This window comes from Numenius arquata, chromosome 12, assembly GCF_964106895.1.
Source record: "Numenius arquata chromosome 12, bNumArq3.hap1.1, whole genome shotgun sequence".
In the NCBI taxonomy this organism is placed as follows: Eukaryota; Metazoa; Chordata; class Aves; order Charadriiformes; family Scolopacidae; genus Numenius; species Numenius arquata.
This window is the reverse complement of record NC_133587.1, coordinates 4,395,793-4,421,166: the sequence shown is the minus strand read 5'-3', so window position 1 is coordinate 4,421,166 and position 25,374 is coordinate 4,395,793. Positions and strand designations below refer to the sequence as shown.

Sequence of the window (25,374 nt, the reverse complement as noted above, 5' to 3'; positions counted from 1 at the left end):
ATTACTTTCAAACATTTAAATTCTGTTTTTTTCCATAATTTTACTCAAGTAGTCTGGATTTTCTCTCTTTCATTTCTTCCCCATGATGAAGGTTTTGAAAATTCAGTAACAAACAGTCTATGACAGTGGACTGCTAATTAGTATAAAATCCTTGGGGTCATTTATTTAAAAATTACATAGTAATCAGTGGTTCCCAGCATATATCACAGGGTAGGTTTTATACGGAAGCGATACAGTTGGGAAAAGAAAAAAAGGAAACAACTAGAGGTTGCCACCTTAAAACAGGGAGCTACTAAGAAACTGTATAAAAACATAACAAAAACATCAATTAGTAAACCAAAACAAAAACGAAAAAGCTAAAATAAGGTTAATTCCTCCATGTCAAAATATACATTCGTTACGGAGTCTCTTGTGCTGTGAACTTTGACTCATGTAAAGGAAAGTGACTCTTACACTTATCTTTACTCTTCACGGGAAGCAAAACATTATCTTCAAAAAAGGCTGTTGCCCCATTTATAAAGTGGGTAAAACAAATTGCAATTACCTACTCCAGAAGCTGCAGCAACAGAACATGCCCCAAACCCATCGAGTACCTGGCAAACAGGGCTAAAACTTCCCAACAAACAGAAGCCTTCGCATTATTTGTATTATCAACACACAGAGGGAAGAAATCCAAAGAAAAGACATTGACAATGAATGATCAGATGGAAAAAGAAGGGGTTTTTACAGACCCTGAGCATTTTAGTGCGTCCTAGTTCAAAATACGTTTAAATCTACTTAATGCAAGAGGCAACTACTACAGAACAGTGGTTTGACATGTACAAAATTAACACTCAGCTGCATTCACAAATTCTTCTCGTACTTCTCAGGGCAAGGAATTCAGGCGTTGTCCATGTACACCCCAGCAATAACCTTCCTCCCCTGCAGAGGGTTTCCCAGCCCAGAGCTGCGGAGGAAGGAGGAGGAAGGAGGAGGAAGGAGGAGGAAGGAGGAGGAAGGAGGAGGAAGGAGGAGGAAGGAGGAGGAAGGAGGAGGAAGGAGGAGGAAGGAGGAGGAAGGAGGAGGAAGGAGGAGGAAGGAGGAGGAAGGAGGAGGAAGGAGGAGGAAGGAGGAGGAAGGAGGAGGAAGGAGGAGGAAGGAGGAGGAGGAGTGTGACACACACACACGGCTGTAGCGTCCAAATACGTCAAACCAGGGCAAGATAACAATCTGCACAGCCTGATTAAAAAATGCTAATGAGGACACTGGTACGGTGCCTACCTCCTGTAACCTGGAAAACTGCTAAAGGAATATCATTATTTTTATATGTTTTATAGGTGGTAGCGGCCATAGAAAGATGTTGTGACTTGCTCCAGGTGTCCAGCCCACAGAGCCAGGATGTGTCACTGAATTCCCCAGCCCAGGGCACATCAGGTTTCTTACCACGGTCAGATTTACTTTATTCAGCTGTACTGTACTGCCATTACCCCTTGCTGTTAACTTTTTCCACTTCCTTTAAAAAACAAAAAGCCTCAAAGCAAACAATAAGGAAAAACCAATCATTAGCAGAGAACTCCTACACCCCGGAGGTGTAAGGAATAGCCAGGGCTGGGGGCTACACACACGGCAGCAGCAACTATGTGAAATACCTGACATGCTCTCTCTTTAAAACAAACCATTTTCCCCCCTCCATCAGTGTTTTGCTTCTATAATCTCATATGATCGATTTTACTGAATCTTAGCCAAGCAGAAGAATTCAACTGCTTTGAATTTTTACATGTTTTGTCACCCCCCTGTTACTGAGCGAGCGGTTAACAGGTATATGCATTTTTCTAGATGATAATCAAGTCTGTTTTAAAAACAAACATTTCCACAAAAAGGGAAATTACAAGATTTTAAAAAACAGCAGCTGCTACAAAAGGTGGCAAAGCAAGTAAATTCTAGCCCATTAAATTGGTAACGTAACAGACAGATTTATCCAATCAAAGCAACGATAATACTGCTATTTCTCTGCTCCTCGCCACCTACACGGCAAATCACAGCAAATAACTGGGGCCAGGAAGGGTGTTTGTCAACAAAACGGTGTTGCCAATAACTGGGCAGGCAGTAAATCACCTTGCATTTTCTCTTTTCCTTTTTCATAGCCAATTACAGATGCTGATTGACAGTTGCCAGAATCCGTTACTGCCTGCTGCACATAAACACTAATTGCTAAAACACACGCAGATTAATTGTAACCACAACAAGACATTAAATGTTCCTCAAAAGCCAAGATTAGAGACAGACAGTGAAATAGAGGCTTTAGAGCTTCCAGTATTTATAGCTGATGTAACCTAATCAAATACATATTAAGGCAAAATAAATATCCACTTAGTCACATAAGTACTGAAATACTCGCAGTCCACCAAAACCCCAAAATGCATGAAGTTCCTCTTCACGGCACCTCCAAAACCACTTCTCTCTTTTCTCTAGAACACGGCTTCTTTTAACAAGTTTAGCCAAAGAATTATATGAATCAAAAGTATCTGTCACTTCCCAGTAATCTAAACTGTTTACTCCAGCGCTTCAACAGGACGTAAACCAAGCTCCAGTAAATGAGCTTCTATTTTGCAATTACTCAAGGCAGCGGGGCACGTGGCAGCCCGAGAGCTCCCTCCGATTCCTCCACATCTCCTATTTTCTCACCGCTGAAGCAATTCCTGCCGCTTCCCGGGCTCCCGGCACCGCTCGCAGGAAACCCCGAATAGGGCAGGAGCTAAACACAGGATTAACGCTGCTCTAAAAAACTGAGCTCATTAGTCTCTTTAGCAAATAATTACTTTGCAGTTATTCTATGACACCAGCCTGCTTTCCAAAAGACAGAAGCTTTAGAAAAGTTTTGTTAGTTTGTTGACTTGGATGAATATTTTTTTAAATTAGTTTTTATTTTCAAATAAAACACAGGGAATATTTTTTTTTTTACAGTTTTGGCGACAGCATTTCCACGTGTCACTAAAACTCTGAAAGCAACATTTAACAGGTAAAGTTTCTCCATACACATGAAAGCCTAATGTAAAAGGAACGTAGGAAGCCCGATTACGAGCATCGTCTCACCAAGATCACACATCCCAGCAGAGCACGGCAGGAAAAACACCCTTTATTCCCAACCAGGTAGCTTTAACACATCTATAAATGGGAATAATGCTCAGGCCAGTACAAAACTCCGAACACACACAGAGGGTGACTGTTGCACAGATATTTACCCTCGGGGAAAACAAAACTGAACTGTACGCTTGCCCTGCAAGGAAAGGACCGCCCCAGGAAAGTCGCTTGCTTTGCCACACTATGCGAAGCCCAAATCCAGATCAGAAATTCCATTTATCAGCAGACAGGCCACTACTACTATTAAAAAAAAAAAAAAAAAAAGAAAAAAAGAAAAAAAATAATGACCCGAAAGTCCTATAAACTGAGCTCCCATCACAAACCCAGGTATAACAAAACCAAGTTGCACCAGTTAGAAAAATCAGGAAGTACCACAGACATCTGCCAGGTCCTTGGAAAGGGCTATGGCAGAAATAAAGGTGATGCAACTTACTAAAAGTATCCAAATGAAACGTTAATGTGATAAATTGTTTCCCAAGATCTAGGAGAAAATTGACAGTAAAAAGCGTTAAACCTAGCCAAACAACTGAAAAAATACACACAGGCCATCTCAGAAAGATGAAGGACCATTCCTGCTGTATTACCTGGATCCATTTTTAAGAATCATAGAATAAATTAGGTTGAAAGTGACTTCAGGGCTGCTGTTCCAGTTAGACCCCATTGCTCAGGGGCCTGTACAGCCAAGTTCTGACTATCTGCAGGGAGAGAGATACCACAACTTCTCCAAGCCTTTCCTCCATCATTTGACCACTCTGTGAAGAATTTCCTCCTTTTACCCCATGAGAATTTCCCTACCTGTAACTTGCGCCCATTACCTCCCATCCTTTCTCCACACACATCTGAGAAAGGGCTGGCTCTGGACAATCCATCCATCCACCCTCCTTCTCTTCATCAACGTTGAACCAAGCTGTCTCAAGCCTCTCCTTGTACACTGCATCTTGATGGCGTCAGCTGGGCTTTCTCAAGCTTCTCAAAGTCTTTCTTGGTCCTGGAGATCCGACTCCAAAGGTGGTCTCGCTTCCCTTGACATGGTCTTCATAAGCCAACTGAGCAGATAGCCAGCCTTCACCACCACGAGGGCACACAGACCCCTCTTCAGCTCCTTCCTCACCAGAACACATGTTCTGCAAAGCTGCTTTCTCGCTCCTTGGCTGCCAACCCACACCGGTGCATGGGGTTTTTCTGTCCCACACGCAGGACTTCACATTTGTCTTTGTTGAATTCCTGCCGTTTCTGGCACCGCTGCCTTCCAGCAAATCATTCCTCCCAGCCTGATGTCATCCAACAACTTGCTGCGGGTTCACTCCATCCCACCGCCCGGGTTGTTAATGAACAAAGCAAACAGCATCAGCCCTGGAAGCTCCCTGCGATGGATGCAGGTATGGTGCTTTCTGTGATAGGGGTTTAGGATCTCCTGCACACAGCTGGGTAACGTGTATTGCAGTGGGAAATGTCATTTTTATTTTGTTTACAACAGAACAGGCAAAAAGGGCAGAAGTCCCAAGATCAGCAACTTCTCCCATCCCAAATGCTCATTCCTGCATCCTCCCCTCCTACTCCCTCAGTTGTACCAAGACCACACGTATAGTTGTGAGGTGAACCTGAGACAGGAACTAATATGTTAAAAATAAACTGGTTTATTAAAAAAGTTATTTTTAAACCCAGATCAGTTCCCCAATCCAGTTCACTACATGGTTGCACAGACGTTTTCACCGGAACAACTGCCGCAGAGCGTGGGGGGGCAATTCAGTACCAAGGGAAAGCGGGAGCCTCTTAAATGAAGCTTTTCTGTCAAGGACACTGCCAAATCATGACCCGAGCTGAACTCTTCTGGAAAAAAAAAACTGAGGTGAAATCAAAGACTTAATTTTCTGAAGTTCTTCTACCTATTTGTGTCAAGTATCTATAAAATCTACTGTCAGGCAGATCTGTATCTAAAATTTCAGGGATGATGTTTCTTGTATAAGTTTAGAAGATTTGACTTGATCTCCTTCTGTGCAAAAGGCAATTAATTTTTAAACTCATAGAAAAAAAAAAAAACACCTGTCATTTCCTAGTGTTTTTTCTTGGGAATAAAAAAAAATAGGAGCACTTGGGCTGGTAAAAAATGACAATCTTTTACTAAAAATATCCTTGTATCGAAGCTGGTATTTCAGATACCTTCTCCTTTCTAACAGAAATCCTTCAAAAATGTTACTGTTTGTTAAGCAAACCCCAGCATTCTCACATACTGTAATATTTACATAGAGAAGCAATGCCATGAGCTATATTGGTTTTGATTAGCACTGTTTTATAAACATAATAGTATACACGTGGATATAATAAATGTGTGCAGCATTCAAAATAAGCTCCAATTTCAGAAGTCAGGAAACTATCAGGGAAACACAGATATTTAACCACAACTTCTATGACCATTAAAAACTGCCTTTATGCTAAAGACTGTACGATATCCTAAGTGAATCCTTATGGAATCAAAAACGTGGTCTCCTTCAGACTGCGCTTCCCAAATCTCTTCTTCCAGGTTTGAGACCTCCTACAGCTTCTGAGCTGTGATTCAAAGCGGGGTGACGCGGGACACTGTCCTGTGCTGCAGGATTCGAGTTGCTGAGAAACACCATCCTGCAGAAAACTGCACATTTCCAGTGCTGTTACTGTTCCAGAGGGCTTGGGGTGGAGGGGGGGCTGTGCCAGATCAAAGGCAGCATTTACCATACAGGCTTGAATATAATTTTCAAGCCTACAGCCATAGGTTGTTCCCCATATATGTTTATATGTTTTACCAATAGAAAGAGTCTCCTAAATATCTCTAAAATAGTATTTCTAAAATAAAACAGGCTTGTTCTACACAAATATGACCTGGTTTTATATTGCTGTTTCTGCAGTGGTATTCTAAAAGCACAAGTATATCTCCATCTATGTTTTCCTCAAAACAGTAATCAGTGTACAAATACCAACTGGAAAATTCCCCCCACTGCCCCAGGTACCCGAAAAAAAAAATAGAAATAAATTTTTATCTCTTTCCAGTCATATTTGTTTCTCTAACATTGAATTCTGCAGATATTTTTCTGTGGGCTGCGTCACCAAAAGGAGCTCCTGGCCCCAAACGCAGGTGTTTGTTCTGTTTGTTGGTTAGTGACCTCGACTCAACCTGGGCACTCAACTGATCTTCCCCAAAACGAGATACAACAAAACACCCGAATCCAAAGAGGACAGCAACAGATAAACTGGATGAGTTCATTATTTTTGAAATTATTGTAAAATGGAATAATAAAGCGGTCCTTACAGAAGCAGGAAAGACTGAGCAGCGCAGAAATACCTTAAGTCACATTCTTATTTCTCCAAAACGGACAGACTATCTCTTTAAAAATATTAAGGTTGACTGCGAGCTTCACCTCTTTTTCTAAGTCTCATAACTCAGGCAGTAAAAGGACTGATGTTTGTCTCTGTACTGAGCAACAGCAGAGAATGTCTCTTGCTGCACATCTGCACACGAATAGACAGAAACATGAAGGGACAGAAATATAACATTCAAGTATCACATTAAATATGAACACTAGTACTCGTGGTGTGACAAGATGCTGAGCTATCGCCTTTGAAAATCCTCAAGAACAAATATTTACCTTTTGAAACAACTGCCTGTAAGAAATGTAAAAAAAAAATACAAACAAAATCTGAGAGCAATACAGCAAAGTCAGTTTTTAGTTAGCTTTTGGTTTTGATTCTTAGACACTGCATCTAAAGAATGAATTCCTACTATGTTTTAATGCAAAATCAACACTTCCAGTAGGAAAGTGAAAGTCCTGAACAGCGATGATTGCAAAGTAGGACTAGAATTTTTTTTTTGATGTTTAGAATTCTAAAAGCTTCTTGATTTCTTACTTCTGATTTCAGTAATGAAACAAAAAAAGGGTAAAAAAAAATTGTTTTGGAAAAGTTACGATCTCTGTAAAGATGAGCCAAGTGTAACCTTGGCACGAGGAACAACTAAAATAGCGAGACAGGCACTCAAGAGAGGGTAAATGCCCCTGATCTCTGGAGTTAAAGCAGCTTAACAGAATCAGGGCTGTTACCATAGGGAGGAGGAAGAGGAGGAGGAGGGCTTTGGAGCCTGGGGAAAATGGAATGCAGGGTGGGGAAAGGAAACAGACACTGAGCTTTGAGCTAAAGCTGGTTTAGGGTGGAACCATTTTAAAGCCAGGGTGTAGCCAGGGAATCAGTGTCTGGGTTTAAAGCAATGATTTTCGGTTCCAGACTTGAAAATAACCTGACCTAACCCTTTAATAACACAGACTCAAAAGACTTATTCCTGCAAAGGCTGCGTCCTAATAATTTCGTTAGCCTGTAACTCCGGCGATACAGAGAACCCGAATTATTCAGCGAGCACTCTCGGCAATGTGTCTGCAAAATTCAGCACATGGACGCGGAGGTCAGCGGGTCGTGTTTTGGGGTGGGTTTTTTTGTTTGCTTGGTTTTGCATTTTGCTGCAAGTAGTAGCCACCTCCACGCAGTAAACTTCACGCACATGAAGAGAGTACCAGAGACGGTCAGGAAACCTGGGCAGCTCCGTTAAGCCAGAGGAATGCAGAACTCGGGCTAAGCTGATTTTGGTGCTAAGAAAGAATTCTGGGGGTGGCATTACAGCACAAATCTGTAACCCCTCCAGCTCTGGCTGAGAAAGAAAGCCTGGCATCGCTGACTACCACTGCTTAAGGCATCGAAATATCTCCCCAATAAAAGCATCATTAAACCCTCCTCAGTCGTAGCAAAGGAAATTTTAACACCCTGCCCCATGACTACAATTTCATGAAAAGCAGGTGGAAAAATGCAGTAATTAACTTAATTTTCCAAGTGGCAGGCAATTTGTAATTTACTATTGCCTACCCTCAAAAATACTCCAACACCTTTTCAATAAAGTGAATGTTTTAATCCAAAACATTTATCCTCCTTAAAAAGTGATCATTCCAAAATTGAGCATAAATGATCTAAACGATGAACTAACAGTAGAAAACTATTAAAATTAGAGCCTGCGTTGGTTTAGGATATCAGATAATAATCTGACAACTGAAATTTTAACCAGCCTGGTTTTCATTCATGGCTGTAACAAATACTTAAACCCTTGCCTTAAGTTTTTTTACACTGCAACTAGAACTCAGACCATGGGAGATGGATTGGAGACTACGTCTTTTCAAAGCACAATCCATTTAAAGGAAGAATAAATGTCTGGATTCTGTCCCAGGGATTTTTTCAGCTGCCACTCTACGTACATCATTTCAATGCTGTGCACTTTCAGTCTACCTACTACGACTTCCCTTAGCATCTCCTTCAGTACATTTGTTTTCGTCCCATAAAAATCCACAATTTACCAATATATCTTTATTTTAGACAAACTGAATAGTGAATATCAAATATGTGATGCCATGTCTCAAAAAATATGCTTTTCATACACTTTTTGAGGAGCAGGGAAAGAAGTTTTGTAAAGGTCAGGGCAGATGGCTCAGTCTGCCACTAACAGGAGACTGGCGAGGCAGAGGAGCACCAATATTCACCACTGCAGCTGCACTGAAGCAAGAGGATTTTAATATTGGGCTGCAAAAGTTTAGAATAGCGAGGAATGACTGTACAGGAGAGAGTCTCAGTAAGGTTTATCCACCTCTAATGGGAACAGCTGGGTAGAGAAGCCTAAAAATCAATTAATTCATTGTGCCTTAACGCTCAACAGGTATTCCTGGCACAGACACGTTCTGGTTTAGCCTTGCTCTCTCAGTCTGTCTCAGATACCACCTCTACTACAACAAATCCAGCCTCTTTGTTCTCAGAACTTGTTCTCAGCTCTGTTTTTCTATTATCCCTCTTCCCATTCCTTACATACTCTTCTCTCCTGTACCACCTACCCCCCCCTTCGCTTTCCCTAGCTCTATTCCATATTGGCATCATCCTTCACACCAAACAGCCTCCATTCACCGACTGCAAAGCCCCATTCCTTCTGAACTCGTTCATGCTGCATTTTCTTTACTTATTCATTAATATTAATCCTTCAGTGCTAGCCTGCAGATCTTTTTTTCTTCTTTTTTTAAACGCTACCCCTTCAGCCCTTCAGATTATTTATGAAGCATCATGTAAAGGCATAAGTGTTATACAGGTTTTGCAGAACAAAAAATCTTAAGAGTTCCTTAAACATCTGAATCTTGAATACAAACTTCATGCTCATTTTTTGCCTCTTCTCATTGTGCAGGACCTTTATTCCACTACTTGGACTAATACACTTGCCAAATATCAGAATAGAAACAATGGAATTGTCGTTGTTTTTTAAAAAAAATACTACTACTACTAAAAAAAAAAAAATAATTGAAAGATTTGAGGAAAGATTTGAAGATTTGCATTGAAAAGGTGAAAGTTACTGGAAGCCTGGGAGCTTGCTGAGAAAAAGACTTCTTTTGCAAGAATAAAATCATCCTATAATAAGACAATCTACACATTCACCTACCTCTACTCGGACAGGTCCAGACCTCACCTGCACAGAATTAGCTGAGAGTTCATCTAGACAGAGCTCTTTCTTGCCTCCCTCTGAAGCCTTCCGAAATATAAGCTCACTATATGATCCAAGTGCTAAACATCTGCGCTCGCCAGCAGCTCCTGTATCATCGTTTGCTCTCTAGAAACCGAGACAGAAGCAGGGAGAGGAAAAGGCTTACGGCACCAGCTGTCTCCCCTCTTCCCCGAGAGCCAGTAGCACAACTCCCTGCAGCAGGCACGGAAATCACAGTGTGTCATTGGAAAACGACGAGCTTGAACGTCTCCTCTCCACGAGGGAGGAAACTTGTGCATCGTTAATATTTTCCCATCAAAATCTTTAAAGGAACTTGGAACTCTGCAAAGCCAGACAGGCACAGCAAAGTCCTGTCCATCCTCCCCGTGAAGGTCACTGCTCTGGGATTACTTAAACCCTGAAGCTCTTTTTTTACAGAGTGCAACAATTTCACTACATGTAATTAAAGTAAAGCAAGAAGTTCCCAAACTGTAGCATCTTTAAAAATGACTGGTTTGTTTTGAAAATAATTAGCTTCATTTCACAGTCAATTGGCACACAGAAATTCACTCGCAGCTTTAGGTTGCAAACACTCAGAAGATGTGTGGGAGTATTTCCTTAGAAATAAATTCCTGAATCATAACTACTATGTTTGAACTAACACATTAATAAAACCATCAATAAATTCTTCAAAAGACACCCTCCAAAGTGACAGAGTTTTCCATTATATGAAGAGGCAAAACCAGCAACATTTCGCTAGCGTTAACAACTCTTCTAGTGAAGATAACTGTCCTCTTCTAGCAAGAGCCTTTAAAATACCACCCAATCCTGAAGCCTGTGCACTCAGGACGTGTAATCCCGTAAAAACTTTATCCAGCAACGTTAAAGGAACAGCAACCTAAGGAAAATGAAGATGCTCAAGGTACAAGACTACTTCTGAATTTCATAAGCATCTTCGATACCAAGACTAGCAAACAGCAATATGTTTCTTTAGAAAACCTACGGAATTCAAAAAGAAAGGTTAAAATAAAAGGCAGACCTGTTATTTTGGCAAGTCTGTGGAGGAAATTCTTCTTGGCTCAGTTATGAAGAAAGTTATTATTTATAAAAACCCATCCTTCAGTTTACTTTGGAGAATCGCTGTTCCAAGTTAGTGCGGCTTGGTGAGGAAAACATATATGAAAGTTTTATACGAGGAGTGACAGACTGACATCCTGAACAACCCAAACAGGATGAGAAAGAAAAAAGCTAATGTGTTTTATGCTAAACTGAGAATCCAAATTAACAGATTGAAACTAGCATGAAAAGATGGTCTCATCACTCTTAGTGCTTGACTGACACCACCCTCTTGAAACTGAGAGCTTAATCACGTTCTCAGTCTACCGTCTCGACTTAGTTTGGATTCTTTTGCAAATCCTATTTGATAATTCTTTCTTGGATGAAGATACACTCTTCATGGCAGACATTAAGAATCTCTTGTTTCAGTTGCTATTTCCATTATGTTAGACTACCATTAATAAGATTACTCCAGACACTCCTTTTTATTTTAATCCATAATGTGATCAAATTCAAAGACTCTCAGCGGCATCCCCCAGCATCTGGAAAAGAATCAAGTGATTCGGATAGGATTTTCTTAACCTTTCAATTAAAAAAAAAAAAAAATCTGTGTCTTTTTGAGGCCCCACTGATTCATATTTAAGTACAGTCTAGTTACATATGTGGGACACTTTACTACACTGCCCGTATTGATGAGAACATGTTTCTCACTGAAAGAAGCACCACTACCGAGTGTAAATGAGCTCTTAGGTGTTTCAAAAGCAAAGTTTCAGTGACTGCAATGTGCTTCTTTGTAACATACCATCAATTAAGTAATCCTGTATAATATAACAGTAGAAGAGTAGTTGTAATTTGTGGAGTATATTGCCCCAAATAATCACTGAATTAAAAGGGTGATGCAATGGTTACGTGCAAGACCCACCTTCCAAAAAAACATTGCCTGCGGGTTGGTGAAATGCAACGCTGCTCACAAGCAAGGCCAAGTGAGTATCTTGCACAATTTCAGGAGGAAGACACTAACGCTGAACTTTTAAAATGGACACTCCTAAATCAGCTCTTCCATTACCAGAAGGCGTGCATTAGTCCTCCAGTACAGAGACATTTGCAAATGGCACCCAAATTATCCCACAATGAGGGCTTCCAGACTGAACAAGCAGTATCTTAAAATAACTGATTAGATCAGAAAAGTGAATGAGCCTCAAAGAACAAAGAGTTTTAGGTGACTTTCTTCCTCTTAGCTACTTATGAAAGAACATTCACCACCCATTTCCTCAGCAAACGAGTACCTTTTCATCTCAGCTATGAACAATACGGATAGGGACACTTCTAAATAAACGAGGTAAAAAGAGCCCTAGACTATGAAGTCTGTTTTAAAGAATGAAGCCTGACACTACTAAATCAAAGACAACTTCAAGCTGAAATTTAAACACATCCCAAATACGCATTACACGGTGCAGACACTTGCCATTATCTAGTTTCACACAAGAGAATCAACTTTTTTTTCACGTGTAGGAGCTAAGTTTGCATCACCCCTACACTATTCTGAATTCTGGCAGGAGAGGGAAGAAGCTGGGGTACCAATACGCAACCTAAGCAAAGAACCCCTAAGGTTGGCAACTTGGGAGACGGAGCAGTTCACAAGAGGGTTGCTTCCACCTGCTGGAGATGGGAAATATCAATGTGAGACCAAAAGACCCTACTGCTTGTAGGGATCAAGGCAGTGATGGTTTGGGATAGCGGGGATGGTCTCACTACACACCAAAAAAGAGAAGAAACCTTAGCTGAGCGACCAACTCTGATTTCACCCAAACCACATCAACACACACCCGCACACAAGAGCCTTGCTGCTGACAAGATGTCCAAGTGTTAACTGAAACTGAACACACACAGATCTCAAATCCTCCAAATTCATACCCAAAAAGCCCCCAGAAGACAAGAAAATTCAACCTAAAATGCAGGCAGGGCTCCTCCTGTGTGCTTCCCCTGAGCATGCAGAGACGCATCCGTCCCAGGAGCTCAGGCCCCTCGGCACAGAGAAACATCCATTTTCAGCTGGGCAGAAAGGAGAATTTCATCTCTGCTCCCCTCTCCAGATGGTCAACACAGGGAAAGGAAACCACAAGCAGCACAGTCTCCAAACACCCTCCGTGCTCAGCATGGCTACTTTTACTCCAGACGCTGCTCTCAGGGCAGCCACCAGACAGGCTGGACACTGCCAATATGCACAGCCTGTTCGGTTCTGGCATCCTTCTCGTTCTAGACAGTGAGAAGTGCTGCTATTCAGCTTTTCCTTTTGCTTTACCAGCACTGGTGAAATATCAAAACTATTCCCCCAACCACCACCACTCCGCTTTCCCTTTTCCGTCATGAGAAACACCTCTTTTATTGGAAATCGCATTTAAGACAAGATTTGGAACAAATAATCTGATTGTGCCTGCTGATGTGCTGTCTCAGCACTGCACTGAGTCAACACTAGAAACCCATCTTCCTCTCATCTGCAAACAGCTGTAAAGAAAAAGGCCACTTCTATTTAATTCCTTAACAATTAGGAATTAAGTAATCTAGACATCAATCTAGACCTAGCTTCCTGTAACACAATCTCTTCTATTTTGCACTGTTTTCAGTAGTTTAAAGGCATTCAATCTATAACCAGTTAGCTACGAGGATCAGAGCCGCAGTTGTGTCTCTGCAGTCGCTCCAATACGAGTCGTTTGTGTCACAAACCTGCCCAAACCCCCCCACCTCATAGACAGTACAAATGACTGAGTTATTTTTACAGGATTCTGTGAAAATGAAAAATATTTGCATGTGAACAGCAAGCCAGGCAATCCACGCTGAATCTGCATTCAAAACAATCCTAAAATACAGGCATTATAAAAAAGGATTCGTCATAAATCACTGTTATCTTAAGTTATCTCGCATTTTTCTTCTAACTGACATTGTTTAGATTTTATCATCAGCTAATTAGAATAATTACACGCAAGCACGCTGCAGCAGATAACTGTAAAACATAATAAATCTAAAGACATTTGTAGAGAGTTACCCATTCAATGAAAACCACATTTAAACTTCTGTATGTAAGCAACTTAAACATCCTTTTTCAGCCCATAAAGACTCTTCAGACTTTCAGTACTATTCATGTTGCTTTTTTCCATCTGAATTTGGCAACATAAGGGTATATAATCTCACACACCCTTCTCCCGGCCAACTTGGACTCTGGTATGTGATGAAACCCAGGCTAACTCACAGCACAGACAAAGTTCTTCAAGTCAGCTAAAGGGAGTTTAATACCACACTCCCTTGAAGTCCTTAGGAAAAAACACCCACCCAAACCCGACATCAGTAGCATTCCTGGATCTATTAACCACCAGTGATTAATGACTCAAATTGGACTGTTATCTTGAGAAGAAAAAATAACTACTGAAGATGCAAAAGAAGGCAAGAAAACATTTTTCTCCCTGGCTATACATTTTAAGAGCAGCCACTCATCTCAGACTACAAGCAGTCACACATCAAAATACATTTTAAGCCTTAGTAGTACCTCAAAAAACCACATTATTCTTAAGAGCTGCCAAACACTTGTCTTGCCATTACCAGCAACAAGCTATGGGGATTTTCTTACACGTGAGAAAGCGACACCTGAATATTAGGAAGACAGTATCGTTGAGACTAAATTACACCTCTGTGGGGGGTAATTACATTATCAATATACTGTGCAAGGAAAAGTCTTCAACCTTGACACCAGTTTGCACACCTGCTAAAATAAATTCCAAAACCTTTTCTCTCATTAATTCCAACAATTATAATGGTGGGTTTGGGGGGTGATTTAGGCCATTCTCAAAACTACCAGTTTCTTTCGCAGGAGAACCAGCCTGCAGTTCTGTGACACTAAGGTGCTCGACTGAACCATACGGCGCTTGGGTCTTTTGAATTGCTGGCAACACAGGTTTCTACATTTTTCACTTTCTGGCAAGCTAATATATTTCAGAGACTGAGAAGATCATACCATAAAAAGATCTAATTAACTCTACGTTTTTAATTTCAGCCACAAAAACCAGAAGAATGACTTACTTGGGTCTCGACTGCTGTACGGCCATCCTGAGGCAGGTAAAAAAGATGGCATTGGAGAACTTGCCCTGCTGTCATCCTCCACCTGCTGCGTAATATGTCGCACAGTTTCTTTATTTTTCCTGTTCTTCCTGCGCCCGGTGGGTTGCCAGCCATCCCCTACTCCTTGTTCTGAGAAGGCATTCTGTATTGCACTATCCTTGGCAGAATGTAGTTCACTCCCTCCGTAATGCGACGGCGAAACCTGTTCCTCTTTGATACGTAAAGACCCATAGCCCATGTCACTAGACCAAAGAGACTGGGATGAAATGTCTTCGTGGCTCTCCGGTTTTGGTTCTTGATCCTCTTTTCCGTAAGTACTCCCTCCTTCGTGGCAGCTGGCGATAGCTGAATCTCCAGAAGAGTTTGCCGGGCTCGTTCTCCGCGCCAACCAGGGCGATATACTCCTGCCAGCTACCACCGCCGAGATCAACGCATCCGTGCTGCTGCTGGAAGGGGCTCCCAGTTCATAATCGACGAGGTCGTCCGAGGCATCAGACTTTATGCTGATGTCGAGAGCTGCTTTTATGAAATTGTGGCAGGCCTGTACGATATCCGTCATCTGCAGATAGCTCGCGGCTGACATCACCTCAATGACGTTCCGGCTGGTCAGCGCTAGGTGTGCGGAATACATGAAGTCAATGATGGCTTTGAAGCCCTGTGCAGTTACAATGTCCAAATGGGTGACGGTGGCCTGGTCGGAGGTTTTCTGTACCTGGCAGTACAGTGTTTTGAAGTAGCGACTGCTCCCCAGCAGAACGTTTTTGTGAGCCTTAAATATCTTCCCCTCCACGATAATGCAGACGTCGCAGAGGATGCCGTGTTGCCTCTGCTCGTTAAGCTCACGCAGCAGATGACGGTAGTGGGAAGCGATCTCCATATCTTCCTTTCGGTTATTCATTTGGAAATCTTTGTGTTTCCTCTTCCACAAGTCCTGTATGGGGAAGGAAATGACAGTATTACCAAATCCAATACAAGCTCACAGACGCGTTTTTCAAAGACTGAGACAAACCCCGAGTTGTACCAAATTAAGTAACAGGTTCATCTTGAAAGAATACCACAAAATACAACCGCTGCCTAGAAAGACCACACATTCATTACACGATGCAGCTTATTTTTACCAGACTTCAGATAACTTACATTAAAAGGGACTAGATTTGAAGCTCAATCCTCCAGTGGCTCGTAACATCCCAGAGAAACACTCCTTTAAATTACTACAGACTTTTAAGAAAACCTGTCTTAAGTTACTTGGGTAAAACAGCTGTCAGTTGTTTTTTGTTTTTTTTTACTGTTTGGGTTCAGTAAAGTTTGGTTTTGAAAGAGATACTCCACTTGAAACGACGCTGATGGAGGCAAACTATTGAAGAGCACTCTGTAACACAATTTCCTCAAGGGAACCAGCATTATGTGTAACACACTGAAATGCTGAACTCCTCAGACAGCAAAAGCCAATTGAAACCAGCTATTTCCCTCCCTATATTGCCGTTGAGGGGCTATAAATACTCAAGTCAGAAGAGCAACAGGCAAATCCAAGACCACAGATCACAAAATGTTAAGCCCCCACCCAAACTAAACTGGCAACAAATCAGAACTATGAAATTAATGTTATTTGAAGCATAACTACTTATAAGCAGATGATTTTTAACTTTGTAATAAACCGTGTTATTTCCTTGGCTTTACATCTCCAAGTTAACCTCACAACCTAAGCTATTCGGTAGAGAAATTCTAATAATGACCTGAACATTCACGTTTAGAAAGGATGCTTATGACCAAAATAACAAAGAATCCACCAAGCCGAGAAGAATTCACAGGACTTTTCATCACCTTTCATAAAATTTGACAGTATTATCCAAAAATGGCTGGTTAGTGCCAGCAGCATGACAGAGACCCATGTCCTGGAAGTTATGCTCCAAATTATCCTCCTCTTACACCCCGAAACAGGAAAAAAAGGTCTTAAAAGTGGATATGTTGATAGTAATCAGTAGTGCTAATATTTTCAGATTGAATTTTATCCCACCTGCAAAGCACAAATAGGAGAGAAGCAATGTATCGACACGGACGAGCGGGTACATACATTTCTGGCAGCCTTCAGTAAGTTCCTCCTGCCACGCAGCTTCATCTCCTGTCCATGGGGCGTCATCGGAAACTCCCTGCCCTTCACCTCCCAAGGTAACACTTCGCTGATGTCAGGAGCATCAACACGTTCTGTGTCTCAAGTGAGACGACTTCAAGCTCCCAACGCTCAGGGTGTTAAGGATGGAGACTGCCAGCACCCAAACAGACCGATGAAGTCCCGTCCACGACACCGGACCTCAGCAGTTACTACCTTTGCAATTCCACACTTGCCTTTGCTGCCACAGCTTTACAAATTCCTCGGCATTAATTTCTGCCATTTTATCTAGCTTATTCCACTTATTTGGAACTTACTATCAAGATTTATATACCCTGTTTACAACAGTGGTTTAATGATCCAACTAATTAAGAGCACCAAGCTGCCATACAACGGGAAGGATATCTACTCCTTTCTCTCAAAAGCTTCAATTTGTTCCAACATAAGAAGTTCCAACTGTAAAATGGATATGTGGGTTCACATGTCAACATACAACTGTAAAACTGGGATGTGCTGACAAGACCAGATTCTGAATGTAATTACAGGCAGGCACACACATCAGAAGCCTGGCTACGGGTGGTTGCTGATAAAAACCAGAATCACTGTATTTCTGAGGTCTTATGGTCTTGAAGAGTACGTGGTTAAATACAAGCACTGTCAGTAAGGAGGCTGACGTGAGCTTGGAGCAACTCTCTAACATACATCAAGTTCAAACACAACTTCAGTCCCATCTGTTCAGATCTCAGCAGCGGGAGGTCCTAGGACAGCCACGATTAAGAAAGTTTCTTGACACCTGCAAGTGGGTTTCCCATACCGTGGGATATGGATCCCTAAGATCTCTGCCCCCTTCCCTAGTCTGTGCTATTATTATCATCTACAGGAGCACAATAGCTACAGTCTGGCCAACGCTATTGGTTAGAAAACAACCTCTCAGCCCACAGAACATACATGACGTGAGACCTCCCTTCTAGAGAGCCACCTGATGATTCAAAAGTTCAAGTTATGCAATATTGCCTGCACGAGCTTCTCCGGTTCCGCAAGAACGGAGCTGTCTCTTCGGCAGTGTCAGAAATGCTAATTTTCAAGACCAGCTGGTCCCTGATCATTGAGAAGCGTTTGCTTCCCCCAAGAGAGGAAGGACCATGTTCCTGCAACACAAACAGGCTGAACTGTTGTTTATGTATTTCAAATTCATACAGCTTTCCTACAGAATTAAGCACAGAACGCAGGAAGAAGCTAATTTTTTATTTTCTATTTTTTAATTTGAACTGGAAGAGGTCAGTAACAGTGTAACCCTGCACTATCTAATGACACTGCCTATTTACCATTGAAATCCGCCCAGAGACCTCCAATCAAGTTCTCACAGCAAAGCCACCTCCATCTCAAATAAACAAATGAAATAAAGAAAGAAAAATCCAACTAAGAATCAGAGTCAGGGAGCAAGGAGAAAACCAACAAACAACTGATTTTTCAGGTGTTTGGCCTGAAAAGGTTGTGCCAGAGCCAGGCAGCATAGCAGGGCTCCAGCCTGGGCTCAGAAGGTGGCTGCCACCACTTTGCACCATCTTCACGTTTGAGAGAACCACCTCTTAAGGCAGAATGACAGTTCAGTTTTGTCTTTATTCCAGAAACCACGACTGCATCTACTTCTACGAGCTGAAGAGTCAGCATAGTCCCCTCAGGAAATATGAATTGCCACACAGGATAAAGCGAGTTGTCCATCACCGATCCTGTCTTCAACAGCTGCCATATCCACATGATTCAGGGGAAGGCGCGAGAAAACCTCAGAGCATACAATTACAAAGCCATCAGAAGGTTTCAGATACGGCATTGCCTTTTGCTGTTCCTTCACGGGTATCAAAATCCATATTCCAAGACATCAACTTCCTGAAACTGGTTTGGAAGGGGGAAAACAAAGAAAAAAAAAAAGAAAAAAAAAAAGACATCTGCAAGCGTAATTTTCTCTTCCTCAATTTAATACATCTTAGCATCAGGAGTATTTGTCACTGTCTTCACCTGCTTTTGTGAATTAATGCAACAACATCTTTTCTTCTTGAATGTTTTTCACCTGGAAATCACACCGATTCCTTGATATTTTATTTCTTTACTATTTCGTGTATTTATTCAGCTTAGTTCAGTGGGCTGGGTTCCCCCTCGCTGTCGATAACAGTCTATTTTACATGTACCTTGTCCTTTGTTTAAGCTGCCTACGGCAGAAACCAAGATAAAATTATTTGTCTCTTGCTGCCTTTGGTTTAGACTGGACCAGTTTGAGGTTTGGGCATTGACTAATCTGGTGCTTCTTACGGCTGAAGCACTTGCTAGCCTCTTTAGGAAAGAAAGTCAGAGAACAGCTATTTCCTATCAAGGGATTTTTACACACAAAAAAATATCTGTGCAGGATTCCTTACTGGCCTCCCTCCCACCCACCAAGCTCTTGACAGGAGACACCCTCCAGGCAAGCCACGGATGAAGAAAAGCATGTCATTACAGTAAGATCACACAGTCCTTGTATCTTACATGCCCACACTTCCAAGGACACTGGGGACAAAACCAGAGGATGGGTAGGTACCTTTTGGACAAGAAAGCAAAACCACCTGATATTCTAAAATATAATGAATGTAAGAAAACAAGTAAAAATAATGAGGATATGCATTCCTCTATGCAAAGGGAAGACAACCTGCCCTTGTTCCAAAGTACTTTAAGTATAAAGAGAGAGAGAGATGAATGGGGAAGACGCCCAAAGAGCAGCATCCCTTCCACCGGCAGGTGAGCACATTATAGCGCTTTCAAGCATATGATGTGGATACTCCCCTGTTCAGTCTCATCAATAAAATTTAACATCTTCCAAAACAGCAGTTATTATTGTAGATGTCTTGATCCTCCTCTGTCTAAAGGTCTGCTACCTTATACACATCGTTCCACATTCAACATTTGTTACAGCATCGTACCTTTTAAATGAGAGGTCTTTGGGGGAGAAAATTAAATATGCCTCAAATTCAGAGGAATTAATTAGTTTTCTGTCTACCCATGTCAAACCAGAACATCCGTTTAATGTCAAGGATCACTAGGGAATTAATCCAAGTTAAATTTAAGGCAATTTGCTAGTAGTTAAAAATTCAGGAAGCTTCAAAACCCTGTGCTCTTGTGTTCCAATTTTTCATGCTGTTTTGTGGCTTGTCGCCGGGTGTTTTTTTTTCCCCCCTTTTCCTGGTAACGATATTTATCTCCACTTAAAAGATCTCATGGAAAGATTTATTCAGAAGAGCAGTACCCTTCAAACTTCTAGTGGAAGCGTGGTAAAGACGGAATAAACTGTGGAGATTTTTTAGAAACAAACCTCAAAGATCAATAATGTATTTTTTTGTTTTATCTCAGGTCTTTTCAGTCCACTGAAGGATTTCAAAGTTGAGCACCTACTAAAATCCTTTAGGCCTGGGCCTGCGATGACAGCACATGGCCACAACACGGCTTTCCAAGAAGCCAATGAACCATGAAAGCTCGTCTGTAGACTTTCCACAAAATAAATTGTAGCAGATCAAGCTTTCTTCATAAGTCAAATTGCAGACAGTACAGTAATTCAAGTCTATTACTTTTCCAGAAATAACTAAAAAAAAAAAATTGTCCCTAAACAAACAACACTTGCATGTAACAGCAAAAAGAACAAAACACGAACAGATTTAATAATCGCTTTCACACAAACTTCTGCCAAGATACAGGCCAGCTTCTTAGTTTTCATGTTGTCAAAAATCTGGTCTTAAAGTAAGCATTAATAATTTATATAATCTTTAACCCTAGCTAGAATGAACTTTTGCTACTCAAATATAGTATCTACGAAAACTGTTTATTTTGCACTATCAGTACAGTTATTTGAACACGAGAATATCACCTGATATAAGAGTAAATAAACACAATCTTCACCTCATGTTGGAAGGGGTTTAAAGTAAATAACCAGTAATACTTGAAAAACCAACCTCTCAGCATGTGCACCTACAAAAAGCTGCCTGACCAAAATCTTAACACCAGTACAATCAAGGGGTACAAATTTGTTGCATATAAAACTCAGTGCATTATTTGAATTTTGACAAAAAGCCACAGACAATAAATGGAGTACACAGATGAAAGCCTCCACAGTACAGTCCCCTGGGAAATAGCAAGGACAAAAATAAATTCCCTTCACTCAGAAGGAAAGCAGAGGCAAAAAAAAACACCCTAGAGGTTTTTTTTTTGTTTTGGTAGGGGTTTTTGTTTGTTTGTTTACTTTTTTGCTCTCAGAATATAAGGAAATCAAAAATATAAACTACATGACATTTAGTCTGTTACAATTTTCTAAACATGTTTCTACACTTAATACTAAGGACACAAATTAAGAAGTACCAAAATATTCACTAGTGTACTCCTCCACCAGCTACGCTGTGCTCCCTAGAGAAAACAGGCCAACTGGAATTTAACCAAAAATGTGTTGTTTCCTCCCCCTTCTCCCTTCAGAGAAAAGTAAAAACAGATTAAGGAAGAACTCAAATTCACTCCAATGGTTTATTATACACAAAAAACCCAACAAACACACCCCACTTCTCTGCTTCCCCTGTGTCCTGTCCATGTCTCCACTCCCAAGACATTCCAACATTTTTTAAATTCCTCTGCAAAGGAGCTCTGTAAGGTGAGATTGGGCTCGAAACGCCTCCTTGCACAACAAGACACAGCGCGTGTACGAGTTTCACTTTTACCCAATTAAAGACAACAGAAATGCATAGGATTCCTCCTATCCATGTGCCCTGTGTTGAAAAAAATGGAGAACAAAAAAAAACCCAACGTAACCTTAGCAACCAAAAAGGACGGTACCTGTAGTTATTCCAAATGAGAGAGCAAGTAGAAGACTCGAGATATTAATGGATGAGAACTCCCTGTGAAGACATTGCTTGTGAGCTTTACAACTACAAATCTCCAAAAGCAAAGTGTTTTCTCCTAAGTGTGTTTGAGGAAGAAGAGCACACAATTCTAGAAGAGCTTTAGTTTTTTGATACTAGATACCCCCAAAAATGACATTTGTATTTTCACCTCTGTTCATAGTAGATGCAAGTAACAGCTTATGAAAATGAACAGTTGCCAAAAGAAACTCTTTTACCCTATTCTGACTCATGAAACTGAAAATTCGTTGTTTAAGTTGGTCATTCCAACCACAACTCTGAATTCAAAGAGAAACAGGCAGATGTTTGTAAACAGACCATACCAGACCCTTGGGCCAAAGAGGTTACTCACAACTCACAGTTTCATGAAAACAACTTTGTACCACTTTTCCCTTATGACCGGGGATGAGAATGTTTAATTACAGCTCAACAGTACACGTTCATCCCTACGGGTTAGGAGTCACAGGAAGAAAATAAAAGTTTCATTCAGTTTGAGAAATACTACGCAATTACAGAAAAGGCAAGAATTTGGGAGGCAAACCATTTTCAGTGAACTTAAAGAAAAATACTAGTTATATTTTTATTATCAAATTTGAGATGCCCACTCAACTCTCTATGACTGTAGGGCAAAAAAAAACACCCAAGCTCCTAAAAGAATTCAATTCACACCTGCCTGATGAGGATTGACCAAAATTTCTCCAATTTCAAGCCAACGCTGACCCATCATCAACAGCATTAAAACAGCATTCCTGTTTAGCATCTCTGTAGTAGTTACAATCCTGAAAGTCCAAGAGCAGAGTTCAAACAGCAGCAGCAGAGCAACGTCACACCTTGGGCCAGAACACAACAGCAAAGAAATCACTCGCTCAAACCACTAGTTCCCAGGGCAGGCAAAGAGATTTCAGCCCCCCGTCTGTCTGGGTTAGACTGAGCCAGGAAATACAACACGTTTAAGACCATATCACCAGTTTACAGTTGCTTCTACCATGAAAATACATAGATCCGAATCCCTTTAGGAATTAAAAGGTGGCCAATTTCAGCAAAAAGAATAAGGACACACAAAACGCTACACGCCTCCAGTCATTCACCACCTCATTAGAGCTTTGTTTCCACAATCCAAACACAATCCACAAGAAAAATCTAACTCCAATAAGCGGAACAGAAAATGACAGGGAGCTATCATTAAACGCTTCACTCTCTATCCAAAACTTTAAACCAACGACTTGGCTTTGGCCTTTGACCTGTCGAACCATCTACCTGAAGCGTGCAGAAGCTGGACACTACAAAAGTGCAACCAAAAGACAGGATTTCTGAAGGTGTTTCATTATTAGCATTCATTAGCTCTGACAGTGCATTAAGAATTTCAAGAGAAAACCAGGTCTGAAAATGAAAGCTAAGGGAAAACTGTTATCCTCCATATTTTGGAACGAGGGCAATTAGAAATTTAGAAACTGTAAAGTTAAACGTAGGAGAATAATAAAAACAATTAAAAAAAAAAAATTAGATCAGAGATGTGCATTTTGCTACAGCGTTCTTAATTTAATAAGCAGTGAAAAGTTTTTTAGTGATTTTGTTAGAGAATGCATGCAAACTTCAATATTAAACAAAAAATTAAAATCCAAGACAATTACTTCTTACCAGTAACAAACTGGGTTCCAGGTCTGGTGTTTCTCCTACAACAGCTGAGGACATCAACAGCCCTAGGGCAGCACAGGTAGTGCACTGTCCCGCGACCTTCCAACAGCACTGGGGTGAACTCTTGCAGGAGAAAGATGGAACTATGACAAAAAACAAAACCAGAAGAAGTTATTAGCATTAAACTACAAGACTACTGAGAACAGTGATTTATTTTGAAGTCCTTTCTCTCCAAACTCACAGTTACAACACCCCTACTTAGGACCTTATGAACCCCAGAAAACGTTAACTCAAAGTGCACCAATACATTCTAGCTAACTAAAGCCTGGTTACCTTTTTGCAACAATATAAGCAAGAGTTACTTCTTAAAGTACGGGAAAAAAATTTCTAATTTTAGATACTAAAACTTCAAACAGATCCTTGAAACAACAGTGTTTCCTGTTTGGTAGCTTTTCAAAACATTCTCACTTTAATGACTTTTTAAAGAGACATTTGTGGCCCGAAGGGCACTAATTCACCTTATCTGACCTATAAAATACTGAGGTTAAAAAGCTACCAACACAACTACTTCTGCAATGGAATATTCAAAAGAATTTCCTCTTGAAATGTTTAATGGCCAGTTTCTATTGGCTGATGCCATTTGAGATTAAGAGATTAAACAATCCCAGGATTTTGAAAATTCTGTGTGAAATATAGATACTTAGGTACAGTAAGGCACCTTCACAGATAGAATTCTAAGAAAAAATATTAATGCTTATGATTACAAGGTATAAAGAATAGTTCATCTACACAAGGCTTTTTTTTGTCTGTGAGGATGCATCCACTATAATTATCATCTTGTATACCTGTTTTTCTTATATAAAACAGACTTTATTTTCTTCAGAGCAGCATATTCACTACACTTGCAACATTTAACTCCACCCAAAACTGCCAACTATGCTTTATTCAAAACTTTATACTGTTCATATTCTGTTAAGTCATTACAGCAAAGTATTTGCCTTGTATTTCTGATCTGTGTTATTTCAGACATCTTCAATATAGAGATTCAGTCTCTTAGTGAAAATAAGCTATAAATCAATACTGTTGGTTTCAAGACTGACCTTCTGTAGTAACAGATTGTGAAAGAAAACATCAGAAGATAAAAATTAAGAAAGCTTTTCCAATACAAACTAACGTCATTATAAAGGGTGAAATAACATGTCTAATAAACAAATGAAGTAATAAAGAAAATCCAAGCATTCTTATGGCAACAAGCAGAACTGTGAAAATCTTGAAAACAAATACGACCCAAGTGAAGCAAATACCATTGACTTTGTTCTCCATTTCTATTTCAGACTGCCAACTCTCGCCTTTCTCTTATTCTGATTGCTTCTCCATAGCAATTGTTTTGGCTAGCTCTTTTTAGTCCCGTTATTTAGACAGTTAAAAAAAAAACCCTGAAGTTGGGGAGTGAGGGAGCCAGCCCAACAGAGACATAAGAAATCACTTTGTTAGCAACGTGTAAGAGTAATAGGTATTTTCACTTCGGCTTAGGACTGTTACTGTTAAGACTCTCATTTACACCTCTGTCCTGGAGTCACAACATGAGCCAGAAGAGTTCGGTAAGAAAGGTAAAGCGGAGACTTACACTATTTTGCACCGCTCTGCATTTTTCCTTCTTGCTTCGAGCTCTGCACCCGTTTCCCTCTTCTAATGGGACAGATGAAAACCAAGCGACCATGATTAATGGAGGCACCTCTGCCACAAGGTAGGAGCAGAAGAACAGGCAGAGGTATTTCTTCAACTTTTACAGTTGGGTAAGATTTCTAAACAAGCCTTTGTTATCAACGCTGAATCAGATTTTATAAAGAACTGTAAGCCCTCATGACAATGTTACCTCCAGCTACTCTTTCTCCTTCCTTTATCACATTACA

At 40.7% G+C, this 25,374-nt stretch overlaps 1 protein-coding gene across 1 annotated transcript in view; it reads right to left on the bottom strand.

Moving 5' to 3' along the window:
- The window catches only part of ZBTB46 (zinc finger and BTB domain containing 46), a 45,030-nt gene extending 21,432 nt beyond the window's left edge, over positions 1–23,598 (bottom strand). Inside the window, exons 1-2 of the mRNA XM_074157360.1 lie at positions 23,465–23,598; positions 14,774–15,743 (exon numbers count right to left, since the gene is read on the bottom strand). Of these exons, the coding sequence (XP_074013461.1) occupies positions 14,774–15,743; positions 23,465–23,518 (1,024 nt within the window). The 5' untranslated portion in view covers positions 23,519–23,598. The remainder of the gene's footprint in view (positions 1–14,773; positions 15,744–23,464) is intronic.
- Between the last annotated feature and the right edge of the window lie 1,776 nt (positions 23,599–25,374).